The sequence below is a fragment of the Mugil cephalus genome, chromosome 14 (genome assembly GCF_022458985.1).
Source record: "Mugil cephalus isolate CIBA_MC_2020 chromosome 14, CIBA_Mcephalus_1.1, whole genome shotgun sequence".
NCBI lineage: Eukaryota > Metazoa > Chordata > Actinopteri > Mugiliformes > Mugilidae > Mugil > Mugil cephalus.
The window spans coordinates 17219866-17247211 of record NC_061783.1 but is presented as its reverse complement, the minus strand read 5'-3'; the positions used below and the strand labels follow the sequence as shown (position 1 = coordinate 17247211).

The window sequence follows — 27346 nt, the reverse complement described above, 5'->3', positions numbered from 1 at the left end:
AGGCCATAATTGGTTAAACTGTCCCAAATTATGAGCAAAATTCAAAAGACTTTGCCTACTTTCTTGCCCCATTACTCGTCTCTTACTCACGAATACTCCTACGATTTGAAGATCCATCTCAACGAACTCTTTGTTAGTAACCACAGGCGTACGCTAGCTAATTCTGTAGCCCAAACTAGCAATGTGTTTTCTTTGACCAGTGATTATAAGTAGCATCAAATAAACTTTGCGTCCAGTTAACATTTTGTCATTAAGGCTTCTCAAGTGCAAAGATTTCCCATGGCTTTTATTGCGAAAAGAGAGCTCTGCTGGAGTAAATCTCCGCTGCCTCTTCATATTTGTGTTGCTTCTATCTCCTTCCTGACTTGTTTCCATGCTGCCCACGAATTTGCATTTCCAGATCAGACGCAGTTCTAAAAGCTAAAAAGAGAAAGATCCGTTTCATGGCTTATTTATTTATTTATTTTTATATTGGATCTTATTAAAGCTGGCTTTGTTTGTTTCTCTGCCGCGGAGGCGTAGCCGCCCCCCGTGGGTGGGACGAGGCTCGCCGCAGCGCAATTGCATTTAATTTAAGATGTGACGTTTGAGCGAAATCACAACAACTCTGCAGTGTCACTGGTTTTCTGTTCCAGTGCTGCGCCAGCCCCTCAAAGACAGAGAATGTGGGTCAAGTTTTTAATAATTCATAACACATGAGAAGACAATAAGCTCTTTGAGAAACCGGGACTTACACGCTACGTTTGAGCTTTGCTTTGGAAGCCACATTTAATTGTAGATGTGTTCTGCAAACTCAGTCTATGCACGATGATGAATATCTGCAAGACTCAAATGTAATATATTGCTTAAAGCTGGCAAATGGTTTTATTTATACTTTACAGTGACCTTTAATCAGGGTCTATAAATGGTGTGGAATTTGATTAAAGTCGCTTCTTAGGCAAATAATCTGTTCAGAGAGCAGTACAGGCTCCTGAAAGCATCTTTGAATGAATACCTCCCTGCAAGTTTGGAAATTAAATGCATGGCTGGGAGGAAGCTGGTGTGTCAGAGATGTGTGACTTTTGCTGACGCATCTTGAGGAGAGTTTTTCTGACGCTTATTTTTTCTGAGTGATTGACGGTGTACTTATTCATCTGCACGGATACGGATCTGTTTTGACAGTAGCTTCCACTCCAGCTGCACTCCAGCAATCCTGACAAAGACGACTGGTGACGTAGCTTTAGATCACTCTGCCTCCAGCCTCCAGCACAGATGGAGACGTCATGACTCAATGGCCTGTGTTCGTTTGAGCCCTAACTTAAGTTACGTAAGATAAGACCTGGTCGGGATGTGTTATCTGACCACAGCTGAAGAGTTTTATAATTGTTGCGACTGGAATCGCTCAAAGGCTGAGAGACAAGGACAGCGGGATTTTGACTGAACCTGCGGGGTGAACATTTTCTGGCGGTTGTTCTTGAAAACATCCGTTGTGTTGTGCTCAGAATAGATAGGAAGAAAAAGATAGCTTGAGACAGCGAAGTTTAAACCCTGGCTCCATTTTCACCTTTGTGCAGTTGGGCGAGCCGGTGTTAATGTCTCCAGAAACCCTTAACGCTTTTCTTTCGTTTTGGACTTTCCACCGAGCAGTTCCAGTGGAGCGCGCTGATGCCTTAAAGCTGCGTTTTAGACCAAAAATAGCAGCGTGTCAAAGATGAAACCGCGCCATCCTCATGTTGGCGCAGCAGGGGTGCCAATGTAGCGTCCTCTGGCAATAAACTTGATGAGCAAGTTTGACTTAAGAGTTTCAAACTGGGGCACTCGGATAACCACACGAGGTGTGAGTCATGTTAATTCTTTTGCTTTTCTTTTTGGAATTGTAGGCAATTTGCAGCTTCCTCTAACTTGTACCTGCGGCAACTTACCAACCCTACGTCTACATCGATCAGGCATAACATGACGACTTCCCTGATGTTATATAGGATGTTGTGCATTTTTTCTTTTTTAGTTGTTCTGTGTCAGGCTGCATCCTGCTGGGGGTGGCTGCCGACATTAAAGGGTATCATTGCCATGGGATGAGGGTGCCTGGTCTGGTCTAGGTGGGTGGTCCATATCTAAGTAATATTCACATTCACTTCACATTTACATGACAAAAAGTTCCCACCAGAACATTGTATTGTCCACCAAGAACTTAAGTTGGCTAAACCTTGTCAAATATGTGAAAATCTAATGTTCCCACACCGAACCCAAATCCAACCCTGCATTTAACTTGCACCACCATCCTTTTGCCTTAATCAGAAATACACTCTTTGTTACTCCCCATGCTAACTCTTCTGCCTGCAGATTTATAAGCTGTCATTAATTTTGTTTGAACAAATCATTATGTGTGATATTCTCTGAGTCATTGGCCTTTGTCGACCTATTCTGTCTTAATGTATGTAGGGCATGCTGCAGCAGGTTTTATTTTGCATTTCTGTTTAAGATTAGTTTTCAGTTCACTTCATAAATACGTCCTTTTATATCACTAGTCAGAGTCTAACATGTGACAGGAGCATTATTTTGTGGAGATACATCCACGCACCCACCCACCGACCCACACATACATATATAAAACTGGACCCCACGTCCAGTCGCAGCCGTGTTTACCCCTATGGCTGAGGCTGTTCACTTCACTTCTTCATCCTTGCCTCTGTGCATCAGACGGCCCCCTTGATACGTCCTGCCCAGCTCTGCCTGCCTGTGCACCCATTCAGAAAACTCATTTCAAATCCACCCCCGGGATCTCGCCCAGGAATAGAATTAGGAGAATAAACATGTTTATTTGAGTCAGTGGAATGGGATTACATCTTAGTCGGGTTAAGAAGGAGCCGTCGCGGTGGAAGAGCGTCTTTGAAACCTTACGCAGCAGGAGCGGGATTAAGATGACAGAAGATGTAGCAGAAAATGTCAAAGGAGAGCGGTGTTGTGTAATCATCCTCCTTAGGGTGGACCGACAGCCATCTTTGATGTGACATGCTTAAGTGCTGCTCCCAGGGAGTACGAATGAGAGATAAGCAAAATTAAAAGCAGTGCTGGGCACAAAGTTGTCCTCTAGCCGTGTTAACATTCCCAAGCAAGACTCTTTTTTTTTTTTTTCTAATTAACGGACTTGCAGTGATTACAGTTGCTTGCAGTTTGCACCCGTCCTGCAAGCACCTGGACGACTCCGCCTAATGGTGTCAGGGTTTTACTCGTTGCATTTCAATCGGATCTGTCTCTGCCTGGAGGTGCTTAAGCTGGCTCAGCTTGCATCACCCTGTCTGACTGTCAGCTTGAAGGAAAGGAAGGAGGGGAAAAGCCGGTCGGATCTGTTCGGAATACTTTGTTTACTAGTTCATTTTCATCAGGGAATCAATGAGAACCACACAACAAATGGCACAAAAGCTCTAAAGCCAAGTATAAATAATACATATAAACATTTTTCTGCTGTGTCTTAAATCTTCAGCATTTCTTTTTTCAATATCGCTTAGTGCTTTATCAAAGAAGTAAGCCTTTTCCACGACAGGCATTTTGACATGATGCCTTGGGGGAAAGTATTTGGTGTAAAAAATGCTTATTCTCCATCTCTCAGTCATCAAGGTCAAGGTCTGAAACAAAGCTACAGCTAACACGTGGTTTATGCTTCTGTGTCAAAGTAGCTGAACTGGACCCGTTTGACTTGTTTCCTCACCTGGCTTCCTCAGTTGTAAATGACACATCTGTGGATTGTGCCCACCCAAAACTCTCCCGACTAGGGCCTTTTTGTACCTGCCGTACTTCCGTGCAATTAGAGGATGTCAGTAAGTCAGTGAGTATTCTGGTCAGACTCATTATCTTTGTTCTAAGTGGCTGATGATTGATGTATCAGACCTGGTGTAGAGACCGGTTTTCCAATCACTTTTTTTGAGCGTTTTGGGCTTCTCACATGCTTTGGATACTGACATTCATTGTCTCGTGGGCATTTTCACCATTTCGTGAGATATATAAGCCAGGAGATATGTGAAAGGGTCATGAAAATTAAGATGGTACAACAAATTTCTTTTAGGCAAAAATCTTCCAAAATCTTGGCAACAATTTCATTACACTGGCTAGCTGACATTCTGAGAACCTATTTTCTTTCTCTCTGATTTATATGATAAGTTTCTGCCCACGTGTCTTTCTGTTAAGATATAGTACAGAGGAAACAACTAACATCTCTGTGGAAACTGCAGTGTTTCTTCTACACTTTGACTGTTGTGCGGATTAATACCACATCTGGCTCTGCAATTTCTTGCAAGTTCGAGCAAAACTACATCCTTTAAAAATATGTATTTATCTGCTTGCGTAATTGCAGCCCAGTGGAAATGATGGACTCAATTTAAAAGCACCAAGAAAGAGTGACAAATTGTCACTCTGTCCCTTACTCACCTGCACTAAATCATCTCACTGGTGTCACCTGTAGCCTCAGGAGGCTTTGGGCTATGGCTCAATCACCTTGAAATGTGAGCCATGTGCCATTTTTCCTTCTTGACACACTCGGCATTTCCACATGAGGAAGAATGGCATTCAAGACAGCGGGTGAAGCTGCAGATTTTCCACATTCAGATCTGGTGAATAAGCAGACGGGGGAAGGCAAAATGGTGGAAAGGGTTTTTGTTTGGAGCAATTTCGCCGCAGCAGCTGACCTCTGCTTGGGTCTTTTTTTAATACACTGCAACATTAACCTGGCTGACAGCGCTGGTCCTTGTTTGTGCCACCAAAAAGGGCAGAACAAAATCTCCTGTATACAGTAGCGTTATCGACCTTATTAAAGTATGAGCATCGGGGAAATTAAACCCAGGGGAAGGTCGTTTTTGCTGAATGTTCCAGTCGTTCGGCGCTCATTTCACCCTTGTAAGGCACACCCTGCTTTTTGTGCGCCTCTATTCCCTCTCCAAAATGACGACCTTTGTGCTTTCTGTGAATATTTGGCACCCCGTTGTGTCAAGTGCAGAAACTTGGCGGTGTGTCAGCTCCATTCCCTGATGACCATGAAGCCCTCTGCGCTCCATTGTGCTGACTGATTGAAGCTGCAGATCCGGGGCTGTTCGTGTGTCACCAATGATATAATGGGAGCAGATGGATGGAGTCAGTGTCAGGTGACGACTATCACTATTTGACGCTTTTAGCAGTGCTGCAAAGCAGATTCTTTTGACATGACTAGGAAATGTGCACGTATGCTGTACTAGAGGGGGAAACGACATTCTTGTTTTGAAGTCCCGTCAGGATATGAACAATCCGCCATAAAGCACCAAAACTCAACTTACTGGTCTGGAGGCGGCTGGATGTTCAGTCTGGAATTAATTTAGTGTGAAGATCAAAAACTGTTGAAATCATCTTTGTAATTCTAACAATAGAGGTGTTTTGAAAGGAAGCAGAAACAGAGCTAATTCCGACACTTCTAATTTAATTAGGATGTTGAGGAACAGGAGCGTGCTGAGATACAATGAGCTTAGAGCAGCAGTGCAACAAACACAGTACACAATCACATTGGTGCAAAGTCAAAACAAAACAAAATTGTCCTAACAGTGGGAAATTCATTTTGTCGTGCTGGCTGTATATATTGAAGAGTTTGTAATGGATCTGTAAAACTTGTAGAAGGTCCAATACTGTCAATACTTGGTAAGGTTAAACCCAAATTTACCCTTCTGCAATAAAAGACAGATCAAAAAGCAAGGCAACAGAAATTCCGTAAAGACAGATGTGCAGGAGGAAGAAGACGTGTGCAAAAAAGGCACAGATATGATATATGATGATATTATAGTGACAGGATTTGGAGCAGGTATGCAGTTGCATTTGGGGTTCATAGAATGCAGGTGTGTGACACATGACAAATACTGTAGCTTAGAGTTGCAGAAAACCTGTAAAAAAAAAAATGTACCTGTTGCTTATACTGTAGGGACAGAAGGAGGTGATGTTTACCTGCTTTTGTAGTTTTGCTTCTGGGTGTCTCTCTCCCAGACTTATTTAGGACCCCCCTCCCTTCCCAAGTTAAAGTTCTCCCACAGTGCTTTGGTATTTCAATACATGCATTACTCTTTACTGTTTGTCAAACCAACCACAGCTTGAATCAACGAATAATTACTGAATCTTAACATTGACTTTAACACAGTCTCCTTAACAAGACAGATCAGCCTCACTCCACGATAACACTGACAAATGTTTGTGCAGTGATATTTGCCCCGTGCCTTTATGCTGATGATGTTGTTTTTTATCATCAGGGGGTGACTCTGAGATATTCTGGTCTGATCATGACCCTGCAGTGTAAGCACCATAAATGCGGTGCCTAAGCAAACTATAAATAGACGGTTAAAAAGTATTTGTGTATCCCAGATCCTGGTATGAAACTGCGTTTGGTGCATAGTTGCTGTCACTGCAGTTTGGCTGCAAACTTGGTGTACAGCCTTACTGATGAGTCCATTTGTGGTGGCCGAACAAAAGAAGTATTTTTGTTTCCTATCAAATATTAATAAGAGACATCTCTCAGCTCTAAATTAAGGCTGTCTATTTTTGCCGGCCTTCCACTGTCTGCCTTTGAAGCAGAGCACGTTACCGGCTTTATGCCTGAGATACATTTTTCACGGCGAGCCAAAGTGAACAGCAGTTATATTTAGCTCATATGTTTGTGCTCTAAAGTGGGTCATTTCGCTCTGTCTTCTTCTTCACAGCTCTATCGCGCTGACTCATTTTGTCTGTCTTACTTAGTCTCCATCCAACTTTTTTCTTTTCATCGTCTCTCACCTCGTCTCTCTCTGCTCATCCTCGCTAGTTCTCTCGCACCTGAGAAGTGTTCAAAGCCGAGCACATCTGCGCCTGCTTGACACGGGCCTGATCGAGCCCCGGGGTTGCGGAGGGCAGTCTGTGAAGTTTGAGTACAGTTAACTTCTGATAGGATGTCAGGGTGAATTAAAAGCCCCACAGAGAGTGTAGCTCCGCTTGGACAGTTAGTCATGCAGTCAGTCCTCATTGAATCAACAGCAGACATATAAACAGAAACACTGGCTTAAATACTATCTCAGGAAGTGTTGATGAAGAAAAAGAAAGGCAAGTGATGCCGAAATTATTGTAGTTTTCTTTTAGAAAACAAGAATGTATGTGAACAGCAGCCATATTTATCATTACAATTACCGTTACAAAGCTAGCTTGGGCGTTTGTGAATGTTAGTCGGCACTAGCTTGAATTTTTGACATGGGCTAATCCTGGACATGTGCATGTATTTTATTTTGCTAGATTAGATGCACAGCTAACAGCCTATTTAACCTATTTACATAACAAAGATTTGTTTGTTAGCTAGGGTGTTCGTTAATGTTATTTGAGCTTAATTTTCACATAGCTAGGCTTGTAATGTCTGTATATAGCTATTGTTTTTGTATATAGGGCTACATTTTCTTTTGCTAACAATATATACAGGATTTACACAGCTACCAGCCATAGTTAGCATTACTAGGTTGGCTTGCTAGCTGGCTACTTAGCTAGGCCGTTCACTATTGTTACTGGACGTTAATATTTATCATAGTTTTACAAACATTAGATAAACTAGTTAAGTCTGGTTTTGAATGAGATTTATGTCCATTCTCTGATGCTTCACAACAGTTTTGGAGACACAGGGGAGACCTATACAATATTAGAACTATCAGGGATATTATCCCTGATAATATCCCTGATAGTATGGTGCATGTGGCTTGTAAAAAAATTACTGTTACTGTAGAACCTTGTCACACCAACCAGCTGCAGTCATATTGAAGCTAAATAAAAACACAGAAATTAGTTTAATTCCTGTCGCTTTTAATTACGGCCATTTGAACCTCTTAGCTGGCTAATGAAACATCAAGTAGTGTCCTGTGACGACAACAACCACCGACACAGTTGACCTGCTAACCGTCCTGCTACCTGAGATTGCCCATGCCTCAAATCTTAGAGCTTTTTGTGGATTTGAATGCTGCACGACAGGTTTAATAATGACTTAAGGATCGGTTGGGGTAAAACACTGATGGCCTACTTTTCTCAGTCTTTGAAACAGAAGCACCAAAAACATGCACAGCATAAAGTGGAATACCTAGTCAGCTTACATAACCATGTGCTCTTATTCCACTGAAAGCACCACCCGTTGAAATTCTCTAAATAAAGAACTGTTACAATTCAGCTTTGGTACAGGGCAGGAAAGAAGACATTTTACGTGGCCATGCTCTCTTAACATAACAACGTTAGTGTAATTCTGTCCCATGAAAGACACTGTTATGTAAGAGATCTGAACAAGTATAAAAAATAAGAAAGAATGGGTCATTTATCCATGCACATCTGTTCTGTTTCATGCATTTAATCTCACTGAGCAAGCTCTTCCTGCAGGTACCTGTCCAAAACATCCTATACTGCAGGCCATGTGCTCCTATCCCTGTCTCGTTCTGCTCTTCAAATATATTCTAATTAGGACTTTAGTATGCATGCAACAAGGATCTAACCATGTCTCCTGTCTCCCACTGATGGAGATGCTCTTTACAAGGTCCTCAGGGTAGACAGCTGAGCAGACGCACTCTGCTCGCACATTCACACACTCTTCTCACATTTTTTCTCATTTGCTGAGGATGGACTCAGTTGTAGATTTGTGAAGCTTTGCTCACTTTCACAGAGCCATCTGCATGGCATGCAGTGATGGGGGGGCTTTTTAGCAAGTTTGTGTGCGCATCTTTGTCGGTATGTGTAGATGTATATGCGGCTGTGTGTAAATCTGCGTGAACGCGTACAGAAGTGTGTCTATGCAGGCATAAGCGTGTGGGAGCAAACCAGAGTGAGATAACAGATGGGGGACGCTGATCAGCTCTGTGAAAAATATGTGCTATTCCACACATTCATTCCCGAACACTCAGTTATTTTTAGTTGTTTGTTTTTTTTTTTTTTTCGACCGTTTGACACGGACTGATTTCTGATTCAACTCCAAGCCTCTGTTAACATAAAAAAAGAGTAGCAGCTGTGCAGAAATACCATTTTGCTAAGATCCGTCAGTTTTGGTGCCAGACCACCTCTTCAAATTCCCAAGAGCATCTGTTGGCACAGATAGTTTGGAGTGAATGCACCCACATCCTTCCTGTCCTGTGTACATGGCTATTAGCCGCTTGTGATTGGCTTCACCCTTTTTTGCGAAACGGCAGAAAAACGAAGGTCTCAAGCAGAGTGCGGTCTCTAGTCATTTGGCCAGTTTCGCTCAGCTTTGTTTCTGGGTCAAAACAGTTGATTCTGTTCACAAACAATTCATTCTGTTCCACTCTGGGAGTAGGCCAAAGAGGAAGAGATCACTGCGAGCCTGAGCGCCCACACAGAGCAAACTTCACTTTTGATTATGGACCCACTACTGGCTTTACTTTGAACCAGCGCGTGCTGAGCTGGCTCAGGCTGTAGCCCAGAGACAGTGTTTGGCTTCTTCCACTGCCCCAGTTGGAAAGATGATCTATCTTTTAGTTGGGTTTCTTCCATGGGTGCAGGTTTATGGAGATGTAGTAAGACATGTCAGCATATTTTATTGCATATTTACTTCTCTCTCTTCCATTAACTCTATTAAGCTGTTCTGTTACAGGAAGTCACTTGGGCTTTCAGTCAACTGAATAACAAACTGTAACATTTTATTGCTAACCAGAGCAAAAGTAAATATCAGTCTGACACGACTGATGCCATGAGCAGGAAGACTGCATTTTTATTTATTTTGTTTTTGTTTTGGCCTTTAATGACTGCCTATGTAAACTCACACAGCAGGTTTCAGTTTAGCAAATGGATATCTGAATAACAGATAATGTTCTGTGCGCCAGTCATTGCTTACAGTCTGATGTGCAACTTAAGACAGTTTAAACAACTGCAACAGCTGTGTTTAAGGCATGGAAGTGGCTGTGCTGTCCACATGAACTGATTAAATGCAGTAAACCAAAGCCTGCCTGATTTCAGTGCTTTAAGCATCAACTAGTCACTGATCACGTGTCAGTAACAACATGAACGCCTTCAAGACAAGTGAGGAGCCCAGTCGGCCATAGCAGCTAATTATCAAGTGCGCAGAAATACTTCACTAAAGATGAAGTCCATACCACATGACATGAAAATATGTAAGTCGGCCCTGAAATACAAAAGTACAAAAGTACTACTGATATGCACACTCATTTGAAAAGGCATCCTCTGACACTAGCAGAGCAATGGTCCAAATCCTCTTGACAGCAGTCAGTTAACAACTTCACCAAATGCCCTGCGGTAACAGAGAGAAGGAGGCTGCACATCAACAATGTACGGGTGAATTTCATTGTTAAATTTATTAGACCCTTTAGCTGCTATATGCTTTTTTATTTATTTTTTCATCCTGGCTACACTGTCCTATCTCACAATACGCAGTGAAGCACTAATAAACACTAGTCAGACAGAGCAGATTTACATAAACAATACATCTGCTGTGCACAGTATTGATAAGCTCATGTGTTTATGTCCAGTTCTTTTGTGTTCTGTTAGGTGATTGTTGCTGTGAATGTGTTTTTTGTCCTTGATGTCAGTGAATGCACCGTGATAGAAGTTATAGTAGATCGTGTTAAAGCTTCAGTTACCTTGCAGAAAAGCCTCCGTAGCTTCCTTTGTTTGAGATGTTAGGTCAGAATAATAATCATTACTTGCAAATCATTACTTTCTATTATTGTTTTATTAGTGACGTCATTGGCAACTAGTTGACATCGCATGACTTTTACCACATATTAGTTCCCTTTACAAAATCGGAAGTTGTCATCTCCTAGCTGCTTGGACCACGAACTTAAAGTTTCTGATACCAAAATCTTGTCCTTTTCCTACAACTTCTACATATTTATTTGTAAGCAGATATGTGTTTCTAGAGACTAATGACCGAGCGATACAAACTGTACCAGCGAAATAAATCAGAATGGAGAAAGTTGCGGCGCTTTACCCTCCCGCATTGCTAACATTGATACCTCAACGATACATCCTCGAGCAAGGCCTTTAACTTTCTAGTGCTCCACTAAGTGCACTTAGTGGGGTAACAGTTCAGTGGTTTTACTGGGAAGCTTCCAGGTTTGAGTGAGCGTGCACACTAGACTTTTATTTATCGGCGAGCCTTGAACATCTCCACCAAGACTTGCAGTGTAAATAAAGGTTTAAAAAAAATACTCCTTGTTGATCATTCTTTGAGTATGAGCTGATGCGTCTGACAGAGTCTTCCTGGCTGGTGTTTTTCAAATTGGATTGTAATGGCTCGTTTTTTCGAAAGCTGTGCACTTAAAGAGAGACAAAGTTATGTTAAGACTAATCCTGTTCTTTCTTAATCCACCTCCAGATAATAGAAATTGTGTTCAGCTGTGCAGGGATGCCAGCTTTTTCCATGCGTGCTCCATTCATTTTCTTCCCATCTCCTCTTGCTCCAGTGGAGCTCATTGATAGAAAAAGAAGGGAGTGAGAGAATGGAGGCAGACATCCTCCCTCATCCATCTCTCTTCACCAGCGGTGCTTTCACGGCGCATGTCAGGGAGGAGAAGAGAGGGAAGAATGTAATGGTGCTATTTATAGTAACTGTTGCTCTATCTCCTAGCCGTATATTCTCCCACCCTATGTCCCTTGAAACGATGAACCGATGCGACTGTCCTTCCTCCCTTTGCCTAACCCCTCTCGTCATCTTCTCACCCATCTATCCCTTTAGTTGCTTTGACCATTGTTCACACGCTCTCAGCGGAGGATGTATAATTCATCCCTGGTTGCAAGCTGGGCAGAAATTGAGTCAGGGTGAGGGAGGAAGCCGGGAGGAGAGGGGAGGAGAGGGGAATAAAGAGTCAGTGAGAAGGAGCAACACTTCGTGCCACGCATCACAAGTTGGCTTTGTTTAAAATGTGACCCACTGATGTTTATTCTTTGTGTAGTTTAAACGGGGCGTCGCAGGCCTTGATTTTCTTATCAGGAATTAATAAAGAGAAGTCACGTTTGGGTTAATATGATAATATCAATAATCATTTTTGGTGTATATTCTTTTTGAATGTGTGTCTGAATCATTTTTGCTATATAAATTGCACCGTACATCGATGAGCCACAACATTAAAACCACTGATGGGAGAAGTAAATAACACTGAGCATGAAAGGAAAACACAGACAGCAGCTCTTTTATTTGCTGAATTCACTAAGATGCAGTGAAGGATTAATAAACTAATAAACTGGCAAGTTAGTGTATGAATATACATTGATCAGCCACAACATTAAAACCACTGACAGGAGAAATTAATCATGTTGACCATCTTGTGACAATTCAGTGTTCTGCTGTTTTGGATGTTACTTGGCCATGCACCAAACACCTAGACCAGACCAGGCCCCCTTCACCTGTTAGCAATGGATGAGCAGGATACAGTCTGACACACACACACACACACACACACACACACACACACACACACACACACACACACACACACACACACACACACAAACGCTTTAGGAAAAAAAATTAAAAACAGCACAAGGTGTTGACCTGGCCTCCAAATTCATTAGATCCCAAACAAAGTCAAAGATATATAGGATGAACCAGAACAGGCCTCATCCTCAGAGGCCCCTCCCCTCAACTCACTGGTACCCAAATCCTCCCATAACATAGTAGGAGAATGATGAGGAGACAAAAAGTCGTCTGTCTTAGGAGCTGTGAAAGCTAGCAGTCAGTGTATGTATGTGAACAGAACTTTCTTGCAGTCTTTGCAAGGATACATTGCTCACAAAAGGCGCATGCCTAAAACATGTCCGTCTGTGCTAGTAATTCCTCGTAGGGCTAATTTGTTCAGCGACCAGTGCATAGCTTGAAGCCTGAAAAGATGGATACCCAAGTGATCTTGTTGATTTCATTTTGCCTTAGAGTATTAAAACACAAGTTTCAAAAGAGTCAGAAAGAGTCAAAGTCATTGGTGTCTGAAGTGAAATGAGATCCGGTGTGTAATCTCAGTCTGAAAACAGACAAGCCACTCTGTCATCTGCTGTTGATATGCGGCCAGTGGGACGGTGCTTCAAGCCTGACGCGCTTGACCTTTTCCGCCAGCTCGTACAACCGAGAAATCTTTAAGGTATAAAGTTCATCGCGCATTCATTTTCTTTAACTTCATTATGTTTACAGCAGTTTTCTTCGTACATTCCTGAGTCATTCAGTTGAAACGTTTGCAGGTTTCTGCGCTTTGCGACGGTGTGTGTCACCAATGATCAATGAAAGTATAAAGAAGTGATTTATAAACTTCTCTGCAGTGTTTGGAGCACGGTGTGCACCAAGGTCAGAGTGGGAGGACGTTTCTCTCAGATATTTGCTTGCTCAAGCAACAGACCACATATTCTCTGCGGAGCACACCGGGGGGACGAGAGGACCGCCTATGGTTTCGCACTCCCGCTTGTGTGATATGGGATGACGGCACAGACGTTGATGTTGTTTGTGTTGCTTCGAATCCGCTCTGAACTGTGTCAGACTTGTAGTAATGGCTCAGAAACAGCGCTCCGAAATAAGTTTCTAATTGGCTGTTTTCCTGGGCTCGCTTCTCGATGCCAGCATGCAGACTGACATATTTGTTTGGCCCGATATGTGCGCCTGTCGTCTTTTTAATCCCGGCCAATGCCAATTTGTCTGTCAGGGACACTCAAATATTTATTTAATCCCAGGCATTTATGTGACTCATTGCCTGTAATAGTTTCTTCTAATGTGTTCAACTTCACTCAAAGTGTTTTGTTTACACCATTAAGGCCTCTGTGGGTAATTTGTGTGCACCGTTCTGCAATTTGCTTACGATCTTCTGTTCGCTTTTCAAGTTCGTTCAGTCGCTCTTTAAGACCATTAAGTAAAGCAGAATGTGCCGCCTTGGAAAAACATTGCTTTGACCTTTAATCAGCAGATGCGGTGGAAGCAGGAGCCGCCCTCAGGTGTGATTAAAGGGATTTTTGGCTCTCGCTCCACATAAATGAGCGGCCGGTGTTTTTAGAACAAGCGGGCAGGTTACGTGATGACAAGCGGTCTATTTCAGTGACATCTAACGGCTCACTGCAGGCTGTCGCTTCTGTGCCTGCATCACTTCCTGATGAGACTAAAATAGTGCTTTTAGCCCGACACGTCTTATGAAAAACAAGGCTAAAAATAATTCATGGAGGAAATGACAAAGTGGTGCGATACAAGTTTACGCGAAGTTTATGCAAGCCATCTGCTGATATCTGACATTTGTCTGTCGTCTATTTGAAACCCCAGACTTTAGTATACAGCCTCCACTGAAACATAAGCACTATTACAAGGATAGGATTCGATCCAGTGTCTTTGTTTTCAGGTCCTCTGTTTGCTTGATGAGCAGACAAGAAAAGATCCTCTCATCAAGGCCCTTGGAGTTTACGGTTGTTTGGGCTGTTGCTGAGTCTGGTCAGTCGTCCTGTGCCAAGCCAAAATATCAAACTATTTGTTTATTCAGGAAAATGAGCCAATATTACATATCTGTTAGTTGTGAAATTTGGTGTACTTCTACGATTCCAAGTTAATTTTGAGGCCAAATCAGAACTGATGTGTTCGTAAGTGTTTCCAGTCAGTGTAATGAGACTCAGGTGTCATTCAGTGCCCCGTTTTGTGGAAGAGATTGAAGTCACAGTCTGGAGGAGGAGCCAGAAGACTATAGAGACAGATGAGACCAAAGTACAATTGTTTGGTTTAAATGAGAGGCGTAAAACGCTCCATGTCAGCATCACAACCTCATCCAGTCCATGGAGCATGGGAGTGGCAGTGTCCTTGTTTAGGCCCGTTTTACTACATCTGGGCCAGGATGGTTTGTCATCATTCATGGACCAATGAATTCTTAATAATATCTGCAAATTATCAAAGAAAATGTCAGGACATCAGCTGTATCTAAAGAGATGCTGAAGCAAACAGTTCATGCGAGGAAAGCCACCAACATATCAGAACTGAGTTAGGTTTTTACTGAGGAATGGACTAAAATGTCCCTAGACCTTCAGCTCCATTACAGAAAGCCAATCCAGTGTGTCATCGTCCAGGTCAATTAGGCCACAGTCACCATGTGGTGTCTGGTATATGGGGTGGCTGGTCATCACATGTTCCACCGTCTGTAGTGGGTCTCCACATTCACAGTAGGCACTGTCCGCTACACCCCATTGTCCTCAGCTGGTTTCGAGGCAGGTGCTGGCCGGGGACATCTGTAGGATTGTTGATGTACTGGTGAAGCCTAGATGGTCCTGCTGCCTGCCACTGGTCGGTTGCATGCCTGTTATGCGAAACCAATGTCTTCACAACGTCCACGGACCACAACCTCAGTGCTAGCGCTTCTCCAGCTCCACGTTGAAGGTCTCACCGAGGCCAAGATTGATCCTTGAGCAAGTAGCCATAAAATTCCTCCAATTCCTGAATACAGATCAGCAGTTTCTGGAAATATTTAGTTGTGGTCATTGATGCACAGGGGAATCACACCAGGGGAGAGAGGGACACCAACAGTTGACATGCAATACAGTAGTAACACAAAATTGCATGACTAGTAGAACCCAAACTGGGAGCTGGTTCCACAGGAGAGGAGCCTGATAGCTGAATTCTCTACCTCCCATTCTACATATCTGCCAGATATATGTATTGGATCTTTTTCCTTAATAAACAAAAACACAAATATAATAATACTTTTGTTTCATTTCTTTTATTGGTAACGTTTTGAGTGATTTTTTATGCACAAATGTGGATAATTCAGGAAGGCATCAAAGCTTTGAAGTGCTACCAACTGAATTTGCAGTGTGTTCAAGTGCAGGTTTTTTTTTTTGATCCAGACACGTGTGATGTCAGTCAGCCTTCATTGCCTGCAGATGTCCGTGTCGGTTTGGTGTGCATATAAAACAGGCTTTTCTTTTTCTTTTTTTGAGCTGGAAAATGTTACTTCTGGTGGTGCATAGTGGACAACTCAATCAGCATAGAGGGGCATAGTGTCAACAATTAAAACTGCAAAGCTTTGGCAGTCACGGCAAACTGTAAGCTGTGCTTAATACATATTTGTGTATTCTGGGTTTGCACGCCTGTTGTAAACTGTAGGCTGTATTTCATAATGCAAGCCAACTCTGAGACGTAGACTTTGCAGAGACAACTCTGGAAATACATATACAAGCACCAGTTCTTTGTTGTCTCTTCATAAAATCTCGTACTGACTTCACGATATGAGGTCGGGGCTCTGCCGGGGCCACGCCAGATGCAGCAGGTCTTTGCTCCCATTGTTGCTATTTCATATGTCCAGTGTCTCCCTCATCTTACAGCATGATGAATAAGGATCTAATACTCTACCCGCAGCTGCGTTTGGTGTTATGATCTCATCACAAAATACAGAGCTGTTGTGTATTCTCTGCAAGCTGTTTGCTGTATTACAAATATGGTGCAAGCGGACAATGTGTAATATGGTATTTATACTACCTTGTATTGAAGGGATGGTCAGCTTCTGTAGCTGTAAAGTGCTGGCGTCTGCTGCCATCTAGTGGAAATTTATGCAGTGTAGAAACTGGTATGTAAGAACTTCAACTCATTCAACACATAACGCTCATAGTTTGTCCGTTTAGAAACAAGAAATATGAAAGCGTTTGAAAAATCTACCTGAATATGAGATTTAATAAACCCCTGTGGGACTATTGTAAAAGGCACAACTATTGAAAATGTGTATTATAAATTCACTTTTCTGATCTCACTTTTTGCCCTGAGCTCATTCAGTTGTTGATCTCTGCCTCCTTCCAGCTGTTCACTGCAACCTGAGCCAGAATGGCATCGACCACCAGATGTGCCCGGAGGACATGACGTCGCAGCTGGAGGAGGAAGAGGAGTCCGTGGACGCTGGGCCCGTGCTGCTGGATGACGACAGCCCAGGCTACCAGGACGTCAGCCCCCCTCCCATGTACCAGCGCCGCTCCCCGCCCCATCGCTCCGTCTCCGAGTCCGAGTTGACCCGGGTAAGATTGGCGCCAAAGACACGCTACGCACCAAAAGTGTTGATAATTTATTCAACTTTTAGCATGCAGACAACTTCAGATGTAAAATTAAAAACTAAGAATCATTTCATGGAATAAATGTTTCATAATATATATGATTAGAATTAGAAAATCTTTATTTATCCCACAATGAGGAGATTGTTATTTGCAATAGCAGACAAAGGGGCAGATAAACAACAAGAGTAAAGGGTGGACTGTATAAAAGAAACAGAATAATAAAAAACATAATACGGTCTTCATATCACAGTATCTGCCAGTGTTTATGTTGTTACCACCCAGGGGCGCAAGAGTCTGTATCTGTCAAACTGCATACAAGATGAATGTGACAACAGTAGGATGAAGAAAGTATGCAGTTGATGCATTGTTGATAATGGTGTATGTATTTTACACACTGTTGGTGGGAGTGAAAGAAGGAATAGTGACTTGGGACTCATCGGCTGGGAGAAAGTGGGAAAAAAGAGCATAATGTGTTAGTTGTTTTTTATAATAGAGTGAACTTTAACAGCGTGGGAAATGATGAAGACCATGGAGCAAGCAGAAACAGACCAAATTTATGGGGGAGGGACAGAGACAGTATGGGTGAATGCATCTAACTCACCTAAGCTTCATCACAGATAACAATAAAAATTCTATTGGTCCTAGCATTTATATTTATAAATTTTAGAGCTCCATTGCATGTTCTTTGATTTAGTTTTTTGTCCACTTGAGAGCAGCAGAACAGGTCAAACCACAGACTGTATAAATATAGACGGAGTGTCTACACTTCCTTGCATTGGCCAAACTGACGCTATTACTCTGGGGATACGGGTGGCGCCATCTTGTGACTTTGGAGCCACAGTGAGCATGGTCCGACACTGGAACAACGATATCAGTGACCTGGCTACACTTCCTCCAGACTCACTCGCGTTTTCGTTTAATTAAAACTACACCTGTTACAAGGAAATGTTGGATTATACATTCATTTAAAAAGTGTTTTTAACAACTCCCATGGTTCCAAAGGACCGCTTTATGAAGCGGTTGGCATGGCAACTGGGGGTTGCAATTATATCACATCCTGTTTCTATAGCATCAAATAATTAACTAAAACAAAACCTATATAAAAAAATGACACTTAAACATACATCAGCATTATATGAACTACTTAAAATGACAGAAGACGAAAAAGAAAAGAAAAAAAATTATTTGACTTTTATTTTAGTGTTAACGCTAACATTAGAGTGGGTGGAGCTTATGACCTGTGCTGCAGCCAGTCACCAGGGGGAGCTCTACTTGCTTTGGCTTCACTTTAGAGGAGCAGTTCCGCCATCTACTCCTTTAAATGAGAGCTTGTAGCCGGTGGTACAACAAAAAAATCGACTTCCATTTAGCTCTGAGACAACTCCAGAGATCAATATTTGTCTCTAAAGTTAGAAAATGTCTGTTTACCTGCCCATCGCTGTCTGATTCTTTGCATAACTATGAGCTGAGACATGCAAAGCTGTAGTCCTTGGTTGCATGTTATCCCCTCGCTCTCATCCCTCTCTCTAGGTAAAGTAAGGTCAGCACAATACCATCAGATATACTGTGCCGTTTAAACTGATATAATATAGGTCTTTAACTCAATTCCAACACAAAAGAGCCAATTAGAGTTTCTTTCTTTACTCTGAAATGCCTATTAGCGACTGCTAGCACACTAATTGATTAAACCAACCAACATGGTGCAAAGAGAATACCAGCTCAGTCGTGGCATTTTCTAAGCTGCTGGACTCTTAGTCATGTTTCCGGATTTATCTCACTCAGAGAGCAAATTCATACTGAGTGCCTGCGGAGCTCTGGCTGCATTTCTAAAACCCTCACTTTGTATTAAATTGTATTTTGGGTCAAATTACAGCATGCGGGCAAAAACACACAGAACGCCCAGCCACCCACTTAAACGACATAATGCCCTATGTTCACATCTACTTTCGAAACTAACGACTGTTTTAACGCAGAAGAAAAGAGCAGTGTTTTAAACTGGCCGTCAGCGCGGCAGCGCAGAATAACGACTCACTTCCTCTCCAGAAATAGGCCGCGGTCGGGACAGTGGGAGGAGTGATCTCTCTTGACACTCTCGTATTCTCTTTTCTGCGGTTGAAATCTGTGGTAATCAGCTGCCAGTCAAAGCCAGCGGAGGCACTTTGAGTCAGAAACCGGTCCTTTTGTGTAAACCCTGGACGGAGCCTTTGAAAGAGCAGACAGGCTGCCAGACCGTGGTTCAATTAGCGCAAACACACACTGGACGAGAGAGTGGAGACGCTTATGGATTCTCTGACAGCTACAAGTTAATATGAAGTGATTGTGCTGTGCTGAAAAGGCATGTACCACAAAATATATCACAACACATCAGCCACAAAATTGAAACCACTGACAAGAGACATGAATAACATTGATCTTCTTGTTACAGTTCAATGTTTTGGACCTGGCATTCATGTGGATGTTACTTAGACATGTAGCACCATAGCAACGACACTCCTTGATGGCAGCAGGCCTCCAAATTCACTGCACCTCAAACTGATCAAGTATCTGTGGGATGCACTGGAACAAGCCTGATCCTCAGGAGGCCCATGTCCATTCTCTGAGGAGTCCCAGATGTTTTGGAGGCACAAGGGACATCAGAAAAGTGGTCATAATGTTATGCCTGATTGGTGCATGGTGTGAATGTGGCCTCCCAGAAAGTCATTTATTGATTTAATCCAGGGAGAAATGTATGGATCAAGTGTTAGCGTGGTTATTAAGTACTACTATTTTTCTGCTGAACAGATTAGGAAAGTTCTCAGTGTGAATTAAAAATCCTTCCAATCACGTCCAGTCTGTTCTGATTGAGATTAGGGCTACACTGGTCTCCATCTAAACACTGTACATGTGTTAAGTGTCTGCACCGGAATTAATAGCCACCAGTCTTTTGGGAGAAATTCAATAGATCATGCGAATAAAGACTTTAATTATGTAGAATGATAATCTCCGAGCAACAGAGCCACAGGCCAGATAGTATTTATTAATACCTACAGGATCTGGTCTTAATGAAGCGGAAGCGTTGCACATATTGGCCTCAATTAAAATCACACTGACACAGAAGCTTGAGAAATCTGAAGCTTCGTTAATGTGATGGTATTTCGGGGAAAGTGGACCTGATTGGGAAATTTTAACTACGAACCTTCAGGTTTATTGTGGTGCAGCTTCCAGTGCTATATAATGATATGTAATGTGTAATAAAAGTCGTACAATAGCATAACTGAAAGTTCTCTTTATTCCCAACATACGCCAAACATTATGGCATATCATTATGACCACCTTCCAGATATGTCTCTACCCCTGTGTTATCACATATCGGTGTATTTCAGGTCAAATAAACAAGTACCGATAGATCCAATTAGCTCCCAATAAATGTTAAGGCCTAAGAAATCCAGACCTTTGCACCCATCTCTAGAAGGTCATTACAGTTCATCATATCGGTGCTGTTAATTTTTAAATATTGGATCAAAGCTGAGTCATGCCCAGTAATCGAGTCGAGCCTCGGCCTCCGATTATACACGAGGCGTAAAAAGCAGCAGCCATTTAGGCTCAGAGGATGGCCGTAACGTCCGCGGCGAATCACCTCATCTCAGCCGTAATCAATATCAGGCCCAAGGTGAATATATCTTGTTTGGTGTTAACGCGCCTCTCCATGCTTTATGGACCCTGCCGAATCCCAAGGTCAGGGACCGTCTGCGGAGGGGTCTTGTGTACTTTCTTTGATGTGCCCGAGCAAAGTTGGCGTCGCCTGTAAATCCAATTTCAAACAAGGGGAGGGAGGGAAGGGAAGGGAAGCAGAGAGGGATGGAGGCTCCTTATGAAGGCTTATTAATTTACCCGGCATAGTGTGTTATTCTGTCAGCCATCCACAGCTCTCTGGACTCCTCTCTGCCCCTGTCCACACACACACACACACATACACATTTTCATCCCCATTCCTGTATGTAACAGATTAATTAATAGGGGGAATTTTTCATCTCCTGCCAGCTCTGGCCGAGAGAAACGGAGCGAGGCAGAAAGAAAAGGCGAGCCGGGGAGAGCATGCCAGAGCTGTTAATTAGCTGTGCAGAGGAGATAGGGCAGACGACACAGGGCTCCGTGTCTCAAACAGCCATTCACTCAGTCAACATGACATTAATGGCAGCTGCCCCGCTCCTCTCCTCTCCTCTCCTCTCCTCTCCTCTCCTCTCCTCTCCTCTCGGTGCTCCTCCAGCTTCGACACTAGAGGGCAATGTTTGACAGTAAATCTGGTTTTGGTGCAAAATAGGTTCCACATGCAGGAGAGATTCTGAATAAAACATAGGTCATCAACAGGGAGTGAGTGACTTCAGGGGGAGGTGGCGAAAGTCTTTGGTTGATTAGACATTTTTTATATATATATATTTTTTTATTTCCCCCCACAAATTTAAAGATTAATTCAGTTCCCACGTGAAATCCCATATATGTAGGTGTTTATGTTTACAGCAGTTGCACGGCCACCCCACTGTTGCACAAGAACCTGTGCATTATTTGAATAGCTTAATATTAAATGCAAAACAATAATAACAATAATGTATAACACATACACACATAGTAGGTAGGGGATCCCAATAGTTTTTTAGTCCTAGTCCTAGTTTAGTCCTACCTAGCAGTTGTGTGTGTGCGCGTGTTTTTTTGTTTTGTTTTTTATAACTGATATAAATAAAATGTTGCACTCCGACAAGCTAAAATAATGAAGTGCTTTAAAATATAGCGTGGTAACACTTTGTTTTAACACCTCGTGTTTAGCAGAAGCCGTTTCAGGGAGGGCGTTGATTCCACTAAGTAAAGTGTCAAGTACTTTATACAGTATACAGTACAGTACCTTCCGCTGAGAATAAGGAACGTGTGTGTTTTTCTTTTCGTTATTTTTCTCTCTCTTTTTTTTTTCAGAACCGTGTCAAAGATAAGTGTAATTTTTAAATCAAACACGTCAGATTTCAAGTACTCGAGAGTCTTAATTCACATTTCACGTTCACATTTTGACACGCGCAGAAAGAGCTGACGGCTGCGCCGCCTTTAACGCACCACGGGTTGAAACACTACAGCAGAAACCTGCTGCACTTGAAATGACTTTGTGTCACATTTCTGCGAGCAGGGCCTCGTGTATTGTTTCTGGTATGCTTTCAAATGTTTGTTTGTTTTTTTCTCATTCTGATCGGCGGACAAATGCAGTTTGGGATCCATCTAATCAAAAAAAAAAAAAAAGCAGCAGCTCTTGTGCTGTCAAAGAGCTTTTGAATATTTGTTTTGTCCTTGTTCGCATTTGCTCAATAAATGAACTTTTTTTTGTGTGTGTGCGCCTGGGGAAATATCTGGGGTCGAGCTCCAATCTCGGCTGTTTCTGAGTGGTAAACAAAACTCCCCAGAAAAACTGTGAAATCTGTCACGAGCTCCTTGTGGCCTGTTCACCTGTAAACTGTGAAATATTGACACAAACGTCGTGCACGTGTGGGCTAATTACTGCTGGCTGCAGTTAACATATTTAATTGAATGGAGAGACGTTTGACCCGGCAATCAGCCCTAACAATCTCTGAGCCAAAATGAAAACCTTCGACTCGAAGGGAGGGGGGGGGGGGGGGGGGGTTGCGCTTCTCCTTTTCTGAACAATCATCGCTGTACAACACCGCTGCCAGTCTCTCCGGGTCACACGGTATTTGTCTCTGGAATGCTTTTCAGCTCTTTTGATTCCCACCTCTTTTCTTTTTCTTTTTTCTTTAAATTTTTTTTTTTGTATTCCAGCCCCCTCCTCGCAGGAAGGCGCCACGTGATTGCCTCTTGATTAATTTCTCCGAGCACGTTCGCATTGGATCTTTTAAATGCTTATCAGCGTTAGTGCGATTACACGCCTCATTATGTATGTAATAGTTTTACGCTGGGGTCGTTAATGTGCGGATGTTTACTCCTCCACACTCTGGTTCGGGAAAGGGTTAGTAGGCGCCACCCCACCCCACCCCACCACCAGCCCCACCCCGCCCCTAAAAAAAAAGAAAAAAAAAAAGAAAAAGGCTTCATTCTTCGTCTTTAATTTTTGAGGTTGTCCTTGCTCTGTTGCTAAGGTAACGTGAAGAATACTGGGAGCTGTACTCGGCTTCCAGATATCAATTAAAGCCAAGGACACTGAACGCATGTTGGCACAGATGGCAGTTGGATGATTTGTGTGTGCGTTTATGTATTTTTTCCCCCAGTGTCTGCGTGTGACACTTGTGGGTATCTATATCTATATCTATATCTATATCTATCTATATATATGTGTTTGTGTGTGTGTGTGTGTGTGTCTGTGTGTGTGTGTGTGTGTGTGTGTGTGTGTTCCCAGACGCATTCCACTTAGAAATAAAACAGGCTTCTTCTCCTCTCACCCTTGTGCTGTCACTCAAATCTCTAATTGGCCCGAAGTCTCTTGAACACATCTCTTGGAGCGTGATTGTGCTCCTGCTTTCTTCTCTGTGCTGCTTTTCTGTCCGCCCTTTGGCTCGGGTGGCGGGTGGGCAGGCGGGCGGGTGGGCTCGCAGGGGTGGTGGAGGGGCTCTCACCAATTGTTCCGGGCCCTGGGTAAAACACAAGCTACGGGCTAAATCAGAGCAGAATGTAAAACACAGCTGGCCATTGACTCGCAAATGGGTTCACGGAAAATGAAAGTCTCCTGTGTCAAAGTCTGCTGCCGAATCCACTCAGGAGCTTTTTTTTCTAATATATATATATATATATATATATATATATATATTGTCTGTCAGCCCAGTCAGCCTGCTACTTTTTTCCCCCTTTTCTTGCTTTCAGCACTCTTCTTTTCTTCCCTGTCCCCTCACTCGTGGCCTCGGGCTCCTAGTCAGGGTTAATTAGCATTGAGCTGAGCAGAGTTTAATGGTTAATGTGGGTTCTCCCTGAGATAGAACTCATTCCACTCCCCGCAGTTTCAACATCTCTCCGCACAGGATGGAAAGCATTCGCATTAGTCGAGGTGGCCTCGCCTACCCGCACACCTGCTTTCTTTTGGCTGCGTGTCACTTCACCTGCCTGCAGGGTGCGTGGGGATGGGGGGGTGGTGGACCATATGCCCCGACACCGTAGCGTACATCTCCTTCAATTTCTCTTTCTCTCTGGGATGCTAGTTATGCAGTGAGTGGGAAGGAGCGGTCGGGAAAGGAGGGAGTGTATAATAAGAAACAGGTGAGAAGAAGGGGATGGGAGAGATGAGAGCTGCAATATGTGGGGAGAGGACAATGCGATTGATCTGACAGGAGTGAATATGAGAGGGGGTGCTGAGACGTGATGGAAAGGAGCGAGAAGGAAAATCGGAGGAAAGGCTGCCAGTACCTGTTATTCCGCCTTCTCCGAGTGGAGGAGGAGGAGGAGGAGGAGGTGGAGATGGTGGAAATGGTGGAGGAGGTGGAGAAGGAGGAGAAGGAGGAGAAGGGGCTTCCATTGCTATGCCACACCACGCGGCAGCCGGAGAGGGAGGCTGAAGTGGAAGGGAGTGGATGTGAAATTTTAATCACCTCTCTCTGTTTGTAATTTTAGTAGCCCCTCAATCAAAATCAAAAGCGTTGCCAGCACTTTGGAGAGCGATCACTTGGCAGGCATCTCCAGCTGTTGACGTGTCTAAATGAGAGGAGCGTCTTGCAACCGCAGTACAGTGCAGTAAAACACAGATAAGACGCAGTCCTCCCCTACGTTGAATTATTCTTCCCATTTTCCATTAGAACAGATCTATGGCAACCAGTGGGACTTTGGGTGCTTTGATCATAGTATATGGTTCGCACAAAGAAGTGCACCAGTCTGATCAGGCACTACATTATGACCACCTTCCTAATATTGTGTAGGTTTTCCATGTGCCTCCAAAACAGTTGTGACTCATCAGAGAATGGACATTGGTCTTCTGAGGTTGTCCTTTTGGCTCTTATGGGTTGAGGGGAGGGTCCTCTGTGGACCATCCCACAGGTGCTTGATCAGTTTGGGATCTTGTGAATTTGGAGGCCACAAACCTTGTGGTGTTTTTTCCTAAACCATTTTTTGCAAACCGTGTTTGCCTGTCTCATCTTGTATCCAGCTATATCTGGACTTGGACCTGGACCTGGTGCGGGTCTTTGGCGTTTTTCAGGCTAAGGACCCCCAAACTGTTGAAGAGATAAACAAGGACCCCCTACCTACCATATGTGTACTATATTGAACTAGCTTCTCTTCTGCTAATATTGTAGTGTGCATCTTGGATTTAATCTGGAGACTGAATAGGCTCTTGGACAATTGCAGGGAACCTGACAGAGTCGGCGTGTAATATGCAGCTTCGTGATTGGCTCTGTAGCGACAGGGGCGGGTCCTACTGCGTACAGGATTGACAGGTATATTGTGGTGGGCTGTGTGAAGCAGTGCGCTGCTGAGACAGGTCCTGCATCACTAAATGAGTGAAGTGCTGACTGAAAGATAACGTCTGCCTCCATTTATCCCTACTATCATACTAAAATATGTTGTATTCATGTTAATGTGTATTTAAAGAAATGTAAATTTGTGGGGGGAAATTAAAATATATATAAAAAATGTCTAATCAACCAAAGGTTTTGCCACCCCCCTGCAGTATCTCTGTGGACCCCCTAGGGGTCACAGACCCCCTATGGTGTGTGGTACTAAGTAACATTCATATGAATGCCAGGTCCCCAAGTTTCACAGCAGAACGTTGTATTGTCACAAGATGTTATTTACTTCACCCGTCAGTGGTCATAAAAATGTGGCTGATCATTGGAATGTGCACACATGGTGTTCTTTTATGGATGATCTATAACCGCTTTAGTGCCAGTCTACCGCCTCAGTAAGCGCTGTAGGTTTGGATCGCCCAACTGTTACATTTATTGTGCCCAGAGGATGATGGCTTCCCACAGTGCCGCCACCATCAGATTCACATGTGTGGTTTTGTGGTTTCTCTGAAGTCAACCGGATCTTATGACTCAACCTCCCTCTATTCTGTTTCTGTGATATTTCAGATGTTCGAATGCTCCCCTTCTTTCCCTTTGTTTCAACCAAATGCTGCTGTGATTTTTAAGTTGCCTGCACGTGAGGCCGTTAAAGGAGAACGCTGGTAAATTGTAGCGACACATAAAAAAATGTAAATTCTCTGCCGTGAAATGAGGAGGCCACGGTAATACAGCTTGCCCCAGGTATGACTCTGTTCCCTTTGTTCCTACCAACGATCTCCTGAAAACACCTGAACATTGTTGGCTGTTGGAGTCAGTGTAATTTATATTATCATGAAATAAAAATACATTTTTATGGTTTGTAAAATGTAGTAAACAAATAATAAAAGGGAAAGCAATATGCTGCTTCAGGGTTCGATTTCTTTAAAAAGTAATTGCTAATATGCTCGGCACACCTTGAGGACATTTAAAATCCAATTTAAGGAGATCAACAAAATGTGGTTTATTTATTCATACTTCTCAGGACATTATAATGCTGATTAACTTTAACGCTGATACTTGTTAATTCCGAATTTGTCTAAATCCTTCCGTTCTCTTATTGTCTTCATTTATTCAGAAGATCTTGTTAAAGGAAAAAAAAAATGGATCCGGGGCCTGGTTGTTTACATTTAATATGTGCAGTGGCATCGCGACGAGTCGATTGAGCCGTGCAGCACAAACATTGACAACATATGTTTAGGTCAAGTCAAGAGTCCACCCAGCCATACGCTGCATAATTGTGTTTTTATTGACTTTCCTGAAGTTATGTCTCTTCTTCGTATTTTAAAAGTTTAATACTTTATTGATCCTTAAGGGAAAATGTCACACAGTTAATATTGGATGATGAAGTCGTGTGAAAGGCCAATCCATGTGAGGGCGATGTGAACATGCTGTAGCCAATCAATGGAAAACAATGATAGACATAAAGATATAACTTCTGACCAACGTCCGCACACAATATGTTCACATTTTTACTTAACTTTGCGAATTTTGCAGAAACTTTTCAACATCATGTCCTCTACATTTTTATTTATTTATTTATTTTGTCTCTCATGCAGCCGGGATATGTGAAGCTGTCTAAACCGGTGGCCCTGTGGACCCAACAGGACGTGTGCAAATGGCTGAAGAAGCACTGTCCCAATCAGCACCAGATCTACAGCGACTCCTTCAAACAGCACGACATCACAGGTACTTTCTGGCACCTGCACAGCGGTTGCCACTGCAGATGGTCGGTGCTCTCGCTGAAGTTGATTCGTGGCTGACACTTACAGTTACATTGTTGATTTTTTTTTTTTTTCCAGAAATTTGCATACATTACATTACACTCCTTAAAAAAATAACAAAAGTAACAATGTTACTATATT

At 42.9% G+C, this 27346-nt stretch overlaps 1 protein-coding gene across 3 annotated transcripts in view; it reads left to right on the top strand.

The window, feature by feature from the left end:
* samd12 (sterile alpha motif domain containing 12) overlaps positions 1 to 27346 on the top strand; it is a 108837-nt gene that overhangs the window by 3245 nt on the left and 78246 nt on the right. For all 3 annotated transcript variants that reach the window (XM_047605712.1, XM_047605713.1, XM_047605711.1), the window contains exons 2-3: positions 16742 to 16953; positions 27041 to 27170. In XM_047605712.1, coding sequence (XP_047461668.1) covers positions 16742 to 16953; positions 27041 to 27170 — 342 coding nt within the window. The remainder of the gene's footprint in view (positions 1 to 16741; positions 16954 to 27040; positions 27171 to 27346) is intronic.